Source organism: Aythya marila, assembly GCF_965140915.1.
Source record: "Aythya marila genome assembly, chromosome: 18".
NCBI lineage: Eukaryota > Metazoa > Chordata > Aves > Anseriformes > Anatidae > Aythya > Aythya marila.
This window is the reverse complement of record NC_139059.1, coordinates 923,961-941,887: the sequence shown is the minus strand read 5'-3', so window position 1 is coordinate 941,887 and position 17,927 is coordinate 923,961. Positions and strand designations below refer to the sequence as shown.

Here is a 17,927-nt window from a genome sequence, read left to right as displayed (position 1 = left end):
GACAAACAGACCTTGCTGTGGCTACATCCTACAGAGGGGTACAGACCTCTCGTGCTCCATTAACTGACTTATCAGAGGGTGTAAAAATTTCTCTCACCAAAATCCTCTTTATGTCAGTTCGCTAGCTAATGATCCAAAACTCATTTAAAATTCCTTCTTGAGCATTTCAGAAGACTCTTACTTGCTCCCCAATTTTCGTTAAGAATTACAAAAAGCTCTACTGGTGCTCCTCCTCTCTGAAGCCTCCAAATCTTACTTCTTTCACTGATCTCATATACCAACAGAACTGACCTACGACCTTACGCTCCGGGCTCTTCCAAACACATTTCCCTCAGTACATTCTCTTCCATCTGCTCATCACATCTTCAAAACTCCCCTGGAAGCACTTGCTGCTTGTTCCTGTCTCATACCATGCTGCAACATCTCCCAACACGCACACTTAGGCTTCTGGTACATTAAGACCCTATCACATTGATTGCTATTATTTTTTATTTTACGGTCCCTCTGTACCCTCCTATTTGTCTACCTCAGCCCTATTCGAAGAAATTCTTTATCCAGAGGGCGGCGAGGCACTGGCAGAGGCTGCCCAGAGCAGCTGTAGATGCCCCGTGCCTGGAAATGCTCGCGGCCGTGGGCAGCCTGGGCTGGTGCCCATGGCAGGGGGTTGGAGTTGGACAGGCTTCCAGGTCCTTTCCAACCCAAAGCGTTCTGTGATTCTCTGAATCTCTTTCAGGTCACAAGCTGTGCAGCACTGCTTCCATTTCATCTGTACAGCACCTTGCTTAAGCCAGCCTTCCTCCAGCAGCGGTGGTACCATTAAAAACGAAATTAAGCCTTAGCGAACCACCCCCATGGGAGACACAAACACCCACCCCTCATTTGTCTCACAGCTAGCTGTGCAAAGACAACCGCATGGCACAAACTCTCAAGAAAATAAAGGTTTTATAAAAATGGAGAACACCGATTTTAGATGAGACCAGTCCCCCTGCCCCCCCTGTTAAGAAGGCACTTCACAAGCAAAGGAGGAATGTAAGCGCCTCTGAGATGGCTTTCTTAACCTAACCTCTGCTCAGGAAGGATCACAAACAGCATTTTTTGACCTTCCAGTGGCAGGACTGGGAAAGTTTCTGTAAGGGAATAAAGAACAGTGTTGTAAAAAGCATTTGCTGTAGGAGGGCCACTGGGATTCCTCTGGACTAGTAGAAATCACAACAGAAGTGTCAAAATTGAGTGTGGTAAGAGAAAGGGGAAAAATAACACCCTGTGAATTTTCTGGGCAGTTTTTGAGTTAAAAAAGATGGTCAAAAGCCATAGCTGACAAAAAAAAAAAAAAAAAAAAGCTGTAATTCCATGCAAATTTAATGAGCATATGCTCCAGACTACTTCATACCAGATCCTGAATTATGTAAGCCGCGCATCATTCAACCTGCAAGTCTGCCTTTGGCTGCACAGCCCCGCTCTCATTCAAAGGTAAATGCACAGGAATGGAAACAAAGGCAAGTAATGGTCCTGGAAAGCCAGAAAGCCAAGTAATGAGACTTTTATTACAAGAAGGGGGAAAAAAAATTGTCTGGCACCCTTCTAAGCACGAAGCCAGAAATCACAGGCCAACCTCATCTAGGAGCATTTTCCATGTTTACATGGGGTAATTGGTGCTTTTCATACAGAGGTACTGCAGCCTGGTTCAGACAGCTCCAGCCAAGAGGATGCAGAAAAAAATCTCTCAAACCAGCCTGCAGGAACAGCAGAAAGCTGAGCAGCACCTTCATCCTCTCCACTAACCCCTCTGCTCCAGCTCACAGCAAAGAGCTCCCAGTCCCAGGCTCTGCCCAGAAATGGATGTGAACTGGGACTTCAGCAACAGCTTCTGCTGATGAAATCCCACACTTGGCTACTGCATCACTGCAGGAACACTCTGAACTCACGGAGCATTATTCCTAAGTTAAAAGTCATCAGACTCTAAAAACAGGGAAGTTTTTAGTGCTTTTTGAATGGTGCAACACGTGATGCTGCCAAAACTAAATGTGCATACGAACACCACGGGAAATATTTGTTACTCACTGCTAGCACAGGTAACGTAGTGCTGCTCTTGCTGGTCGTTCACTACAGCACCGCACCTGACCCAAGCAGAATTCTGCAAAGGGTAATGAAAGACCAGAAGCAGAGAAATACCATTTCCATGCGATCAATATCTTATCTAAATACTTTAAGCACTGAGCACATGAAGAATCTCCAAAAGAATCTCAACGCACATTTTATTGTAGGCAATTAAAGTGATGGAACGCGCTGTCCGGCTAAAGGCTCTCCTTTTCCATGGGGTTCTCCTGGCACTGCCTGCCAAAACCTTCACCCTGGGTCCTGTAACCAGCAAGCCCCAGTTCTGCTCAGCTCCTCCAGCCATTCCCTAATCCAGGAGCCCGCAGATTCCCCCAAACACCTGAAGGGCAGCTGCAGGGAAGGCTTTCCCTGGAGCTGCACTATGGGGTCCTGTGCTCTGAGCCTCCCCTACCTTTTCCTCATTTCATTCTCAGCTGCTTAGGCAGCCCCCCTTATCCCCTATCACCAAGCCTCCTTTCCAGATTACCCTCAGGTTTAACCCCTTCCATGCCCAGTGGAACTCAAAGCCAATGGCAATACTGGAGAAGGGCTCTCATTTTTTTCTCCCCACTTTTTCAGTAGCTCCTCAATCATTTTTGCACCGAATTGCAAGGCCTCGTACTTGTTCAGACAAAAACCTTCAGAGATAAATTCTTCATTGTATGCCTGCAGCTTTGTCATCTCCTACTTGCTTCCCCCAGTAAAATTTTCATTTGAGAATTGCAGTGAAATGACTGAATATTGTTTAACTGCAGTATTTTGCAGATGAAAGAATGGCTGAAGTGTTTCTTACTCCTGCAGCACACAAATTTATGTAGCTACACAACAATAAAGCAAAGTCTTAAATTTAATCAGAAGAAATACTTCAAGCAATGGCAAGCTGATAAATTATTTAGAAAGGGGCTCAATAAGACCTAGAGGGAAATTGGCATCAGCTGTGCAGCCTGGGAGCTCCCAGAAACAAAGAATTTCCATCCTTGTCCCTTCTAAGGCTTTTTCACCTAAGCTATTTGTATTTAACAAAAATGGGCATTTATTCAAACATCATCTTACAATTACAAGCAGACAAGAGCTGCACTGGTAGTGGTGTTAAAGGACTTTTCACACAGCATTTATTATTGGGACAGTACTGGAAGGACTGACAAGCCATTTACCAGCAGATACCACTATTTGTGCATTCACAGTACGATATTGATGCTAGGCACTTCCTAGCTTAAGGACCCACAGTAACAAGCCAGTAACACCGACTATTTCAGAAGATTTTAATGATTTGGTCTTTTTCCAGACTGCCTAGTCTTCCCAGAATTGTCTTCTTCCCATCAATTCTTCAACCATTCCAAAACACTGAGAACTAGACAAAACTAGATGTATTAGTATTTATATGAAAGGTCTAGGAAATTCAATAATGTTCCTATTGTTTTATTGCAGATGGCACATCAACTTCTCTTTATTACTGCAGAAAACTCAAGAGCCCTGTAGAGTGCAATAAAACGGTACGTGTTTAGCTTCGCAATGTTTCAAAGGGCTGTGATTTACTGCTACAAACCAGGCACCTTGCACACAAACATCTGAGCTCAGTAATTGCCTCATGTTTTGTGCAAACTCTACAAGGCAGCGTGAGGTCAGCCCACACACAGAGTACCTGCTGCTCCTCGATGCCTGTCCCTCATCCTCAGTAATACGGACTCTGTTATTAAAGAGCTGAGAAAGGTTTGTTGTCACCTTTGCATCAAGATGTTTTACTTCTCCCATTCGGTCGCAGGCACTGTTTATATTTTCTGCCAAATCTTTGGGCTGCCAGATAGATTAAAAAAATTGCCAATGCACCAAAAGGAAAAACACCAAAGTAAATTCTTCTGTCTTAAATATACACCGTACTTACACGCTTCAAGACAAACCCTTCTTATATAAGTATACTTCCAAACACTTCTGGAAAAAAGCATATCCACCGAATATTCACATTTGAAGTGTTATGTAGAAAGCTACCCACAGATTTAGCAATGTAAACATCTCGCCACTAAATACAGCACTTCTCCTTCAGGTAACACATCCAGCCTTCGCTGAACGATGAACTCAGGTCTCATCAGCCAACCCTGAACAAGGGGGTAGGGAAGTATCGCACACAGGCAAGAAATAAAGAACCTGCATTACATGTATTTCTTCTCAAACTGCTCTGCATATATTATTTCCATCAAGCTTGGGTTAAAAAGCAGAAGAGGGACTCAGAATACAATGAAGTCCTTCACCAGCATCCTTTATAAACCACACGCACCAACAACTCTTTTTTGGTGAAAAATATTCTCAGCATCTGGCAAAAGAAAAAATTGTTTACTGTTGCAAAGATAACCCCAAAGCCATTTATCTTTTATCTGAAAGTACTGGTCCTTTATGAAGGAATGGAAGACATGGGGAAAGAAAACAAAATCACCCCCCCCCCCCAGCTCTCCAGAAGGTGCAGCTCCCTGCAGGAACAGACCCTCAGAGCTGGTAAGTTCCACGCTCACACAAAGCATTGGCAGCGGCGATCTATCTTTATTGATTTTATAAATTACGAAGAAACGAGTAAACAAACATAACCCAGCACAGTTTAAATAGGAAGATCGGTTGAAGATACGTAAGGACACCGCTAACACAAACGCCTTCTCAACCACTCTTCCTATACTGAGGACAGGAACATGGGAATAACTTTGCCAGTTGCAGATCACACTCTTAAACCATCCACCAACAAACATTACAGAGATAGTCAGTTGGTCGTACATTAAATAAGGTGGTGAGCAATGTTAGAAGCAGAAAATATAGTCCCAGTGCTGACAAAAATGCTCATTATTACTGAAGTCGATTTAAAATGAAGAGATCAAACAGCGTCCCCTCTAGAACATCTCCCTAAAATGAAGATCAGCTTAGTATTGGCGCATCATAAGGGGAAAAAAATAAAGGCAAATCTACAAGTAGGTTCATGCAGTGAAGTTATTGTTTCTGTTTGGGTTACACATTACTTATAATCATAAATTTATGCTTTAGTAGCCAATAGTGTAGGTACTTTGAAGAGCAATATTTATCTGTATACCCTACAACACACCGATAAGGACAAGAACGCACCTGGAAATGTTAATAGCGAGGATGATTCTAGAGTTTGGTTTTTGTACCTATTTGAAAAATACTGCAGACTTCAAACATTATTTAGATCTTATGTAGCTTATTTACTGAGACATACAAAACTGTGGATATTGAAACACCCAGCAGTAACATACTTCCCTCAGAAGTGATACTGAAATGTTACAGAGCAGAAAATAAATAACCAGTAAGGAGCATGTTTAACTTCTGCTTTGTTACTAGTATCCAAAGCAGTCACTTTCAAAAACTTATATACACATTGTATTAGTTCTATACAGATACAATTAGCAGTTACCAAAGGTCTCAAGTTACATTTTACAACCAAACCAACAGCCTTCCTTGGCTACTGACCATACAACATTTACTTCTTCCCATCACAAGATTAAGAAAATACCCCTGAGTGCTGGGACACATATTTTTGAACTAGCTGAGGCCAAATATTTTTATTACAGATGAAACCACAAACTCAAAATGAAAAACCTGTGAACATCTCAAAAATAAAGACAGGAGAATATAAATTAAGTTCTACAGCTGAGTTCTTATCTAAAACATCCCACACATGATTGAAGAAGTGCTAGCCAAGAAGTATCCGCTAGAAACCTTGGTATTTTGACAGCCTGCAAGAATGTGTTCATCCTGATGGATAACAGAAGCAACAAATGCTGCAAGAGCACCGTGCCACACAATAGCACACACCTCAGTTTTCTGTCTAAGTTGAAAGTCTACCGTGAAGGGGTGTCACGCCTATAGATGCTGAGGGGGAGCCCAAGGAATACTTACTCTTGGCTGCCAGTTTTCATACTGCTTCTGTAAGTTCGCCCCAATGGTTTCCAGAGCTTTTTGAGGACCCATTGATAGGGGATCTAAGAAACAAAATACACATGAGTCTTTTTGACCACAATTGAGTCATTCAACTTACCAAAAAATAGTAAAAAAATGTTTCTTTAGTAAATAACAACAATTGAAATAGCTCACACAAACATTACAAATGGTGTAGTCTCTGAAGCAGTAAGCAATGGTAGTAAATGAAGCAAGATTTTGTTTTCATTAGAAAAAAATGTTTATCATCAAACATATAACCATTTTAATAAGTTAATTTTATCACTAGATAATTACCACAATCCATAGCAATACAATTTCAGCTTATGTACTCATTCAAAAAAGCATAGCCATATAATTGACACTTCAGTTTCAAAAAAAAAATGTCTAGAAGCTAATATTTTGCAATTTAATACAAATCATTTTTAAAAGCAATTAACAGATTCCATTAAGTTTTGAAAATCAACTTTATGAATACTCTACCTTATACTGTTAGAAACAAAACCTAATAAAGCATGATGAAGGCAAGATTTTATGAGTTATTTTTCTCAAATGCATAAAAACTAGGATTTTGCTGAAGTTATCGTATTCTTTTGTAGAATGATTTAAGGTAATATATCATTCACATTTTTCCAGACAGACTGAAAACAAATAACCAGCAGTAGTAAATAGGCTTCTCAAAGTCTAAGCAGACAATCTATTTCCTTCAGCTTAGCTTCAGCTCTTGCTCCACAAGTGTAGCCAGGAGCATCACCAGACGAAAATGAGTTCTCCGGTCCTCTCTATAAAGCCTGCAGTTTCAGCACTCATTGACATACATTTCAGAAATGTTTCTACATACTGCAGTAATCTTTGTCACTCCGAACTGCACCAGTCCCCTTGCTTTTTAAGGCAAGTTTCACAAGAGACCCTTGAGCTGCAGGACAGCAGCTTTGGCACTGATGCTACTAAAAGGATTCACACTGCCTTGTGAGACCTTTTGTTAGTTAATATGCCATTAGCTACTGCTCAAACAACAAAAATGCAGCATAAATACATCACACATTTATTTATTGAGTCCTTCAAAAGGACCAAGCTGAACGTTAAAAAAAGAAATGTAAAATATTTCAGATCCACTCTGACAGCAGAGGAATACCGTTAGTGGACTTTGGAGTGCCTTCGGAGTACCGAGCACTACACAATGCCCTTCCTGCTATAAGGTGCCACTCCAAGAGGCAAACAAGAGAAGAAAATCTTCTGTTTCCCTTAAGACTCTTGTACAGCAGAAAAACCAGTGGGTGTTTTTGCAGATTACACAACTTTACATTTCTGAAAACAGTAGAAATGGAAAGGAGTGCTTGTGTACACACACTAAAAATTTAATTTAAAAACTGCATTCAAAATTCTCTTTGTTGATGATAATCACTAATAACTTTAATGACTCTGCAACACTCCTCTCATTCTCTTTGCTCTCTACCCATGTATCAGTGAGAAATGAGAGCTGTTCTCTCCACTGAAGAGACATATTTGTTAGTGCATGCTCATGGCTTTTTAATTGCTTTAAAGTCATCAGCATTTTTTGGTTTAAAAAAACAAAATGAGACACTGCAGATTCATAAAGCAGGTTAGAAACAAAATGTTCTGAAAGTTGTTTTTTTAAGAAGTTCAGTTTATACAATGATTAATTTGCTACTGTAGCCCATTATAAGGCTCAGTATTTGGGATTACAGGGCTTTGCGTCTTACTCGCTGAAGACTGAACATTTTCAATTCCTAGATAAAACCCAAATCTCTTAGTTTTCTTACACAAGGTAATTCCTTTCAATATTATTTCAGATTTATCTCATCTTGAAAATCTCCAAAACCAAGGAAACTTTTCACTTCCTAATGAAAAAAATAGAAATTTAATCCAACGCTGCATCAAAGTATCAAGCCCTCAAGTTAGCACTGCTAGCAAGAGATTTTTGGGAATAATTCCAGGTTTTCTGAATTTATGTACCCAAGTCAAATAGCCTCAGAGCAGTCACCTCGAACTGCAGTGAAGTCTACGCATGTTAAAGACCTATTTCTCAACTGTATGAGGCAGGGTTATTTTAAACCTTTGCAGAGCAGTCTAAAGGTGTAACTGCTCAAAGGTTTCCTTAGATACATTTTTTAATATTTTTAATTCCTGTAGATTTATAAGTAAGTAGCTAATTAGCAGCCTTTTTTCCTCCATACTATCTCATTTTAGAATAGAGCAGGAGAGATGACCTATGGCAGCTGATACTGCTGGACACTTAATTAACTCGTATAGACATGGAAAAATCATAAACCAGATTTCCTTTTGTTCACCTTAGTTTTAAGTCCAGGAAACCGACAACTTTGCAATTACCATATATGCTACACCTCAGTATCTGTAAGACTAATGCAGTTATCTGGAGCTCGGAAGATTCAAGACTTACCTATCCAACACTCCAGACGGGCACACGGAGTTGTTTTCACCACATCAGGAGGGTCCACACCAACATTTAGGCACAAAACTAAGGCAACACTAACAGTCTTCATCTGGAAAGAAAAAACAGTAAAACGCTTACTTAGTGTAGAAGCTAAATAATTTTTGTGTTGAAGTCTACCATAACTTCTGAAGGGTTTCAACAAAGTTTCGTTATCTGCTCTTTAACACAAACTATTTTAAGCAAGGCATGACTGATTACATTTTTTTTTTTTAATAGAACAGTACTTAGAGATTTTACATTACTATTTTTATTATTATTTCCACAGCTCATTCTTCTTTTATACAGCATGGAAATGGATATCATTGGACTTCTATGCATCTTAAATTAGTCACTGTCCAACTGAAATGTATTATTAAAATATGGGAATATGCTACTCAGGGTCCCTGATCAATATTAGGATATAATATGTCCTTTCTAATACTGAAACCAAAAGCAATAAAAGGAAAAACATCCAAGTGACTAACTAAATCCTAACAAAATGTTTAGTCCTTGTTTTTTGTTTCCTTCACATGTAGCTAACCTGGATACATCTCGCAGACCTCTGAAATGACATAGCTCATAGAGACAAGAACCTTAGTCAGGTGCTTATAATTATCTGAAGAAGAGACTAAAGGATTTGGGTTTCATTTTTTTTATTTTTTATTTTTTCCATATTGCCACATTCAGAAGCCATCCTGCATTTTTCCACCTTTTATTCATTTTTCTAAAATTCTGCAGCGGGAGATGTTTTGGCAGGCAAAGCACGTGGTGTTGAGCACTCCAGGTACGTATACCCCAGGCAAACGGCCCACAGCCGGATGGGAAACATGTTACCTTGAAACTTCTGATCAGAAGTTTCCCCTTCGATTCACCTTAAATATTGGCAAACCCGGGAGCGGCTACCAAAGCTGAAAGCCCTAACCAGCATTTCTGACAGCATTAATCCACCTCTAACTACGTTTATTACGTGGCCCCCAGAATTGCACAAACTGCCACTTCATCATCCTTTAAATCAGCCTCCCTGTAAGGATGTACGCAAACCCAGCATGACCAAATATCATTTATATTATTCGGCTGCTTCATTCTCTCCTCTAAACTCCTTCAGCCCAATACCAATAAGCCCATATCCTGATGCCAAGAAGGAAAACAAGAGAAGCAGCGTGGCTCGCTGTACTTCCATCGAGCGCTCGGCTCCCGCTTGTCTGAAGCGAAGCCACCCGCGTCTCGCTTCCCCAGGGTGCTCGTTACGATTCAGAACAGCAGGAAAAAAATCCAAAAGCGAGAGCCACACGACTGTATAATTTATACAGAAAGCAGAAAGTGGAGCAGGGAGGCTCGGTGAGCAGGCGGAGGAGCGCAGAGCCCCTTGGATGTGCTGCCTGCCATGCAGGCGCTTGGCCCCCCAGGCTGTGACCTGGTCCCACTCAGCAGGGACTGGGAATTGAGCACTGCTCTTCCCTTTTTTAAACAGATCTTCCCTTTAGCAGACTAGCTACCAAGACACAAGAGGGGCACCAGGCCTGCCGAAACCTCTCCAGCTCCTTTGTAACGTTTACAAGGTGACGTCTTCACCAAGAGCTTCCCATTGCAAGGAAGCTTTTATAGGAAGTTTACAAGAAATACGTTGTTTGAAAAAACATCCGTGTGCTTCTGCACGGTGATAAAAATAGCAGAAGGCAAAGAAAAACTTCAAGGTAACGTTAATAATGCAACACCTCTGCAGGCAGCCTCCACCATCTGTGGTCCGAAAGGTCGGTGCTTGCTGTGACAGCACGTACCAGGTTCCCAGCTCAACTCCTCCTTCGTGTTTGTTTCCCTTTTCTAGCCCGTCTCCCACACCAGTACCATGAAATCTCCACTGAGCTTCATGCTGCCCAGCACGTTGCTTTAGCCAGCACAGCTCCACAAAGCAGGCCTCTGCTGCTGGCTTCACTGCTTGCCTGACAGACACTTCTTAACCCCGGGATTCATTGTCACTGTCAGACACGCAGGACGCACACACACAGGCTGTTGACCTGCCCTGAGAACAGCACCAGCAAGGAACGTCATCCTGAGGTGTCCCCCGGGACTGGAGGTGACCACGCGTGGCAGAGCTGCTCTTCAGAATAAAACCGACGAAGTTGGCTGAGGCACCGGGATAGCAAAGCAGCAAAATACGGCAGAAAACCTGAGGACCCACAGCATGCAGCAACTTGCTGAAGAGCCCTGCTGCCTAGGATGATCAGGAAAATGCTCCTGAACGTATTTTGGCTAAAGAACCCCTCATTCTCCTTCCTAGGCAAGTCTGTCTCAAAACTGAGCCACAAGGAACGATCAATGACCTCCCTCGGTTATCAGTGGCCTTACTGTGCTAACAGTCACCATCACAAACACTCAGGAGTAGAAGATCAGCGCAGCAGCAAGCCAATTAAAGCAAGGCAGCCAAGAAGAAACGAGAACACTCCCAAAACTCTCAAAAAAAGAAAGACCCATGGAGAAAAACAGAAACGATGCTCCAAGGAAGGCTGCTGTCCTGGGACGTCTCTACCTGCACGAGGCAGAGAGAAGCTTAAGAACCAGGAACGCCCTAACAAAGCATCTCCTAAAGGTTAACGTAACCCTCGGAAGCACTGCTACGTGCCCAGAGCCGCAGTACAGGAGTCGTTGTCAGCAGAACTGGTCCACAGCCTTCTCCACGAGAAAAAAATCCCTATGGAGTCCCTGGTCTTGGAATACTCTGGGGAAAGAGCAGATTGATTAAATCCAGACGACTAAAGAAATGCACAATGAGGTATAGTTTTATTCTGTAGTCATTGACATCCCACAAGTTATCTTCACTAATAAAGCCTTGTGCCAGTGAGCATCTCTCAGAACTTTGTATCTTAAACTACACAAGAAAAACCGTTTGAACTTGAAATTGGGATGTAGCAGAATATCTCCAGGTTTTAATCTAAGCTTACCAGGAACGCAACTGTAACTGGTATGAGGGAACGACTACCTCCACCACATAGACACCTCTCTACTAGCATTAATTTAAACTGAAATGAAAGAGTTCAAATGTTGGCTTCCGTCTGTTTAAAAAACAAACAAACAAAAAACTTTAAAGCTTGATTTTAAGACATGTAGACAAATGTACCCCCACTACACATTCACTCTGCACATTGAACCATCACAAAAAGTTCCGTATCATCCTGCAAGAAGTCTGCAAAAACTCTTCAGAGCTGTTCAAGTCCTCTCTGCTTAGACAGAAAAGTGTCTGTAGACAGATGCAGTGCGAGCTTCCCAACTCGATTCAATCAATATCCAACGATCTTAATTCAAAACGAATCCTGCTCTGGGTAAGAGAAGACAAATCCGTAACTGGACGACAGCGCTCATTACTTACAGCAGGGGGTTCGGCGGTGGGAGAAGCCGAGTTGCTTTGTTTTGGTTTGTATTTCCAAAGCCATTTGTAAAGCAGCAGGTGCCCTACCCTGGCGTCAATTCGCACACCTCGCAGGGCAGCTGCTGCCCCTCTGAGTAACCATCGAGCCGCCACGGATTGCAGCCACAGCCTGGGGGGGGAGACGGAGCCACACCACCCCCAGCTCCAGGGGCCACTCCACAGCAATGAGCGGAGTGCTCCCAGCCAGGCAGCCCAGGAGCTCACCCACACACTGGAGGAAGAGCAGAAGGCACACATCGTTTGGTTTAGACCCGACTAATTCCCAGGTTGTGAGTTCCTTACACACGAACACAGCCGACAGCCTGTGACAATGCAAAAGCCAACACAAGACAAACGTTTAGGACGCAATAAGCAGAACTGAAGCAAAGGCTGCCACCAAAACGTGACCTCGCACCCCGATGAGATTCACAAGACACCCCCTGAACTGGGCCTGGAGGAGAGAGGGGAGATCAGCAGGCAGCCAAGCTCCTTCCAGTGCAGTTGTGGTTGGGAAGTCCGAAACAACCACCTGAAGCTGAAATAACGTGCACAAGCTCCCAGTGCTATTGCCTCTGTTAACTTCCCTGCCATACAAAATACGCACCGTGCAGGCAGGTGAGCTCTGCTTCTCTGAACCGAGGGCATTTGTATGCAGCACCGTTTTAATCTGCATTTCCATAGAAACCTAATTGTGCATTCCTCCTCTCATAAAAAGAGGATTTAATTCTCACTCAGCAAGTTATGAGGCAGCAAGAAAAAAATGCTACAGTAAAACTATTACAACTGGCTTTCTTGCTTGCCACTTATTTTAGAAATCAATGTAAGTACAGCGTAGCCTCATTTAAATATTCTGAATTTGGTAGCAACTTGTCAGTAAAACCTGGTATCTTTGAAACCTCTTTATTTAAATCAAGTTTCACGACTTGACTGCTGCCGAGGCTGTGCGATTTAATTCAATACACAAAGCATAATTCCAAACCCCCTGTGTTAAAAATATACTTTAAATAAATAATAGATCAAAGCAGTGTCACTTTGATGGCATATGTAGTCCAGCGAAGCAGGAGACGAAAGATTAAATGTCTCCAGAGCAGTCCCTCCAGATGAAAGGGGGCGAGCGTGGTTCAGTTACTTTACCTAGATTTACTGCTGATTACTTTGCTTATTTGATTCTTCCTTCTTGTTGGATTCCTGCTTTCTAAAGAATCTTTAATTTCCTATAAACTCTGGGGTTTTTAGAGCAACAAGAAAAAAAAAAGAAAAAGTCATTCCAAAAGTCATTCCCTTCCCAAACCTTAGTGGAATCATTTCCTGTAGCTATAGTTGAGTTAGGCTCACTCCTTAGCAGGGAGTGCTCAAGGTGATATATAAGCACAAAACCTGCCCCAGCCTGTGGTTTTTTCATGATTCATAGGGAAAAAATGCTACAGGTTTATCTGCATCTCTAGCAAATATACATTCTGGTTGGTAGACCTTTAAAAATTTCTTAGTTTAGATATAGGCTCAGCCCATGCTGCTACAAGCAAATTTATCAAATGCTTTCCACACTCTCAAATCATAGCAAGAGATGAGTTACAGCCCTCAAGAAAATCTTTCGATAGCACCTGGAGGGAAGAACGCACATCTGGGGCAATGAGAGGTGGCTTTTGGAGCAAGGCAGCAGACAAGTAAAGGAAGCTGAAGTCAGCTGGGGAGCACAACAAGCCAGCAGTCAAGTGGAGACGGAAGGGGAACCACTACGTGTTCTTAGTTTGATTAGCGGCTACGGAAAGGTATCAGAGGCCTTGAATGCTGACCAAAACAAGCACGGCTGCAACACAGAATTCTGATCGGTGGGGAACAGTGCTCTAAAGAAACAGAAAACGAATGAGGAGAGTTCCTGAAGTCAGCTAAAACAACAAAAGGAGAGGAATTATTTATAAAGCAAGAGAGCGCAACTCAAATTAAGTGAAATCAGGAGGAGGGGGGAAAAAGTCTTGTTCTTAAGCAAAAAGTAACTATACATAATGGCAAATTTGTCCAAACAATACCTAATAAAGCTGTCCACATGCACAATGTGATCAGCACGACTCATCTTGCTCTGAAGTTACTTGTTTCAAGCTCACAGTGAAAGCAGAAAGAAGCAAATGTGAAGTCTTCAGTTTATTCCGTTCTCTTCATTTACAAAAATAAAACTCAATGTCTTTGAGAATGAATTCTCTCAGGGCCTGATTTTGCTGAGCTCTGGGCCATGACGACTGCTGTAACCACCGCTCTCTTCATTAAAGAGATTCCCTTTTACTGTAACAGGCACGTGAAACGTGCTACAACAGAGAGAAGGCAGCTGATTACTACTACCCCTGTACTCACGTTTATGCTGTAACCTATTGATCATCAAGGCAAAGTCGCTCCCAATTTAGAAAAAGACAGCTTGCAGATCATCAAGTAAGCAAATAGGAAGCTTCACGGGAAGGCAGAGGGATCACTAAAATAGACAAGCGAGCTCATCACACCTCCACAGTCTAGTAGAGAAAATCGCTTTTTTGCCAAAACTCTTTAAAGAAGGCACACCACAAGACACTGTGTTCTACGGCTCATTTAAATTGGATCCTAAACCAAAAAACTCAATTCAGCCCATTAACGATCTGCCAAGTCAGATCCTTACTACATGGCTCTACTCAGACAATTCTGGCTCTGCCCGAGCCTTCCCCAGCACTTCTGAGCACAGGATCCATTGGGTGAACACCCCCAGGAACATCCAGATTACCACACAGCCCCCCCAGCCCTGCTCGTGGTGCCTTTGGGAAGAACTTTGAGGAAGGAGTTTCCAGCAGTTCCCAAGCTTAGGTTGCAGTATTACAAATGGGATCATAAACGTAACAGGAATTCGGTCAGACAAAGAAATCATACAGGTTATGTCCAAACTCCAAGACCTCGGGAACCCGGTAACACCTGAAAGCCAATTCCAAAACTGGAAGGCATGGAGCTGATTATCCGCAATGTTTGTTAGGTGTTTGCCTATGTATTTGTTTTAGCTTAGCCTAACTAAGGCAGGACACAAACATAGCACAAGGTTCAAGACGCCCTGGCAGAGATCTTTGCTTGGCATTCTTGGCCTTACCAGTGCAATACACAACATACACATACAAGAGCATCACCTTGCTATAACACTCACTAGGTGCTTCATCTAATAATTGTTTTCTGCCTCCAAAATCATATAATCTCAGTTTCCTCTCAGACTGAGTCACACACACAAAGAGCGCCTTAATTTTGTATCCCACATAACGTGCTGGTGGCGAACTTCGAAACCACAAAGCTTCCGTGCACCTCCAGCAGCCGCCTGCAAGGGCATTTCCCGTGCCTTGCTCCGGCGTCGTTACCTGCTGATCCGCAGCGCTGCTTCAGCCCTCGTTAATTTTATTGCCTGCACTGAAGAACACCAAGTACCAATTCCATTTAAAGAGCTTAAAGCACGGAGCTATTCGAACAGCGTGTTACGGTGAACTTGGAATTTGCATTTTCCATGCAACGCCCCAAGCTGAAAGGGGCCTTCAGGGATCTCCCAGCCCCACGTTTGGGACCCAGCCGCATCCCTCACGCACCTGAGGGACACCCAGGCTGAGGGCGCGTTGGGCGATCGTATCCCCCCGGGGTCCCTGCCCTGAACGCAGCCCCCAGCTGGGAGCCCTCAGGGCACCGACTCCTTCCCCCCTCACACCCCTCCAGCCCCTCAGCCTCACCCGGTCCTTCATCCTCCAGCTCTGCGCCAAGGACTTGGAGCCCTCGATCTTCTCGCAGTGCCTCTTCTTCATGAAGGCCAGGGGCAGGTTCCAGTCGCTCAGGTCGGACTCATCCTCCTCCCCCAGCCCCAGCAGAGGCGACTGCAGCAGCTCGGCCTCCATCGGGGCGGCGGCGGCGGCGGACAACGAGCGCCCGGCGGCCCCGGCCCCGAGGACGGCCAAGGGCAGCGGGGGGCGGCCAAGGACGAGCCCGGGGCAAGCGGCGCCTCACGCCCGGCTGCTCCGCGCCTCAGCCCCGGCAGGGCTCGGGGGGCGGCGGCGCCTCCCGGCCCCTCCGCGGGCCGAGCAGCGGCGGGGCCCGGCCCGGGGCCTCCCCTCGCCGCCTCTAGCCCCGCGGGCCCCGCGTTCGCTGCGGAGGGAGCCGCGCCCGGCCCATGGCGGCCCCGCGCTTCTCGCACACCGGAGACCGCGGAGCGGAGCGGATCGGCGGGGGGCGGAGGAGGGGACGGAGAGGGTGAGGGTGGGGGCGAAGGGGCGACGCGTCCCGCGGCACCGGCAGCCGCCTGGGCTCAGCACCGCGGCCAGGAGGCGGCCATCTTGGCTCGGCCCACGATGCACCGCGCTACGGGCCGCCGCCTGGGACACGCCGCGCCGCGCGCGCGGTCGCCATGGTGACGGCGGGGCCCGGCTGAGGGGAGCCCCCCCCCACACCCCGCTCAGCTCCGGCCCTGAGGGGCGCCCCTCGCCCTCTGCTCAGCTGCGGGGGGAAGAGATGGGGAAGGGTGAAAGGGGCCCGCGGAGCCAGGGCTGGTGCCCCTGCCTCTGAGGAGCAAGAGCCTTGTCCTGAAAGTACCCTCCTGGCTATCGAATAAACAGGGGGTTAATTAAATCAAATAGTGCTCCTCAGGAAGGTCCTCTGTCTGCTCTTAGTTGTAGTCAAGTCCAACTGCGTTCACATCCGTACATAAACATTCATGTCTCTACATATACATCCATACGTCTCTACATATACATTCACATCCATACACATACATCCATATCTTTACATACACATCCATATCTCTACATATGCATTCACATCCATACGTATACATCCATATCTCTACATACACATTCACATCTCTACATGTCTCTACATATGCATTCATATCCGTACATAGCATTTTAAAGCCATAAAAAGTATTTCAAAGTCTAGATCAAAGAATACACATATAATTTGAGTTACACAATCATATTAATCACTGACATTGTCAGTGTGTGTACATCCATGAGAGAGGGCATACTCCAAAGACCTTTCTCCAGATGTCAAAAGGCCGCCCCATGAAGGCTCCGATCCTGGGGCAGCAATGCTGGCTTTTCCCATTTGCTTGGCTGGCTGAGCCGGTTCATCATTTATGGGTGCTTTACGCAAAGCGCTTGTGGCTGTGGCTCTGCTCACCTTGAGCAAATTCCTAATGCCAACAGCAGCTGCACAAAACGGGAGCAGCAGTCCCAGCACGCTACCTGCAGCACTGCCAGCAGCTGCCCAGCGCAGATGGGCCCTGGCATGGGCAGTGCTGGTCACTAATCCCGGCTCCCGACAGCATTAGGGAGCGTGTGCCGGCGCCTGTCCCGCCAGAACGTGCTGCTGGGCAGTGCTGGAAGCCACAAATACCTCTGAAGGACACAGCTGGCAGAGGGCAGCGAGCACAGATGTGCTTCCCTTCACATAGGCAAAGCTTTAAAGCAGTGGCTGGTCAAGATATGGGCCGTGTGTCCTCACAGTGCCCCGGGCGAAGTCCATGGCCTGTGCCAGAAGAGCTGTGTTTGCCCCCTGTTCCTGCACAGACACATCCTTCCCCTTTATTTCAGGGACTCCTCCAAATCCCTGCTCTGCTCCCAAGGTTCCCAGTGCTCCCCATTCTGCCATGCCATCCACACCTGCACTGCTGCTCTGTTCCACTCGAACAGGGACAGGGAAGGTGGCAGGAGGAGGATGCCAGAGAGAAGAGCTGCAGCAATGGCTGGGCCAGGGGGACAAGAACGGGGGTGAGTGCAGGCTGTGCAATCCCTGGCTGCGGCTGCTCTGGCCCACAGTGCTCCTGTGCAGCTTCCAGGCGGACCTCAGGCCTGAGCTGTGCCCCTCCACCTCGCTGTTCTGCTTGCAGACCCACTCTGCCCTCCCTAATTGCATCCTTCCTTGTCATTGCTGGCCAGGATTCCTCACGCCGCCAGTTTCTCCATGCTGAAAGAAGCGTGTGATGCATGTCACAACTGTCAGGATTCCCCATTTCCTTGCAGAGTAAGCCCTCAGGCTGATTCTGAGAAAAAAAGGGGGAAGGGG

General features: G+C 45.2%; 1 protein-coding gene across 5 annotated transcripts in view; it reads right to left on the bottom strand.

Moving 5' to 3' along the window:
- Positions 1-16,194, bottom strand: part of RPTOR (regulatory associated protein of MTOR complex 1) — a 136,234-nt gene extending 120,040 nt beyond the window's left edge. For all 5 annotated transcript variants that reach the window (XM_082775074.1, XM_082775075.1, XM_082775076.1 and 2 more), the window contains exons 1-3: positions 15,605-16,194; positions 8,453-8,555; positions 5,992-6,074 (exon numbers count right to left, since the gene is read on the bottom strand). In XM_082775074.1, the coding sequence (XP_082631200.1) occupies positions 5,992-6,074; positions 8,453-8,555; positions 15,605-15,766 (348 nt within the window). In that variant the 5' untranslated portion in view covers positions 15,767-16,194. The remainder of the gene's footprint in view (positions 1-5,991; positions 6,075-8,452; positions 8,556-15,604) is intronic.
- Positions 16,195-17,927: the final 1,733 nt, after the last annotated feature.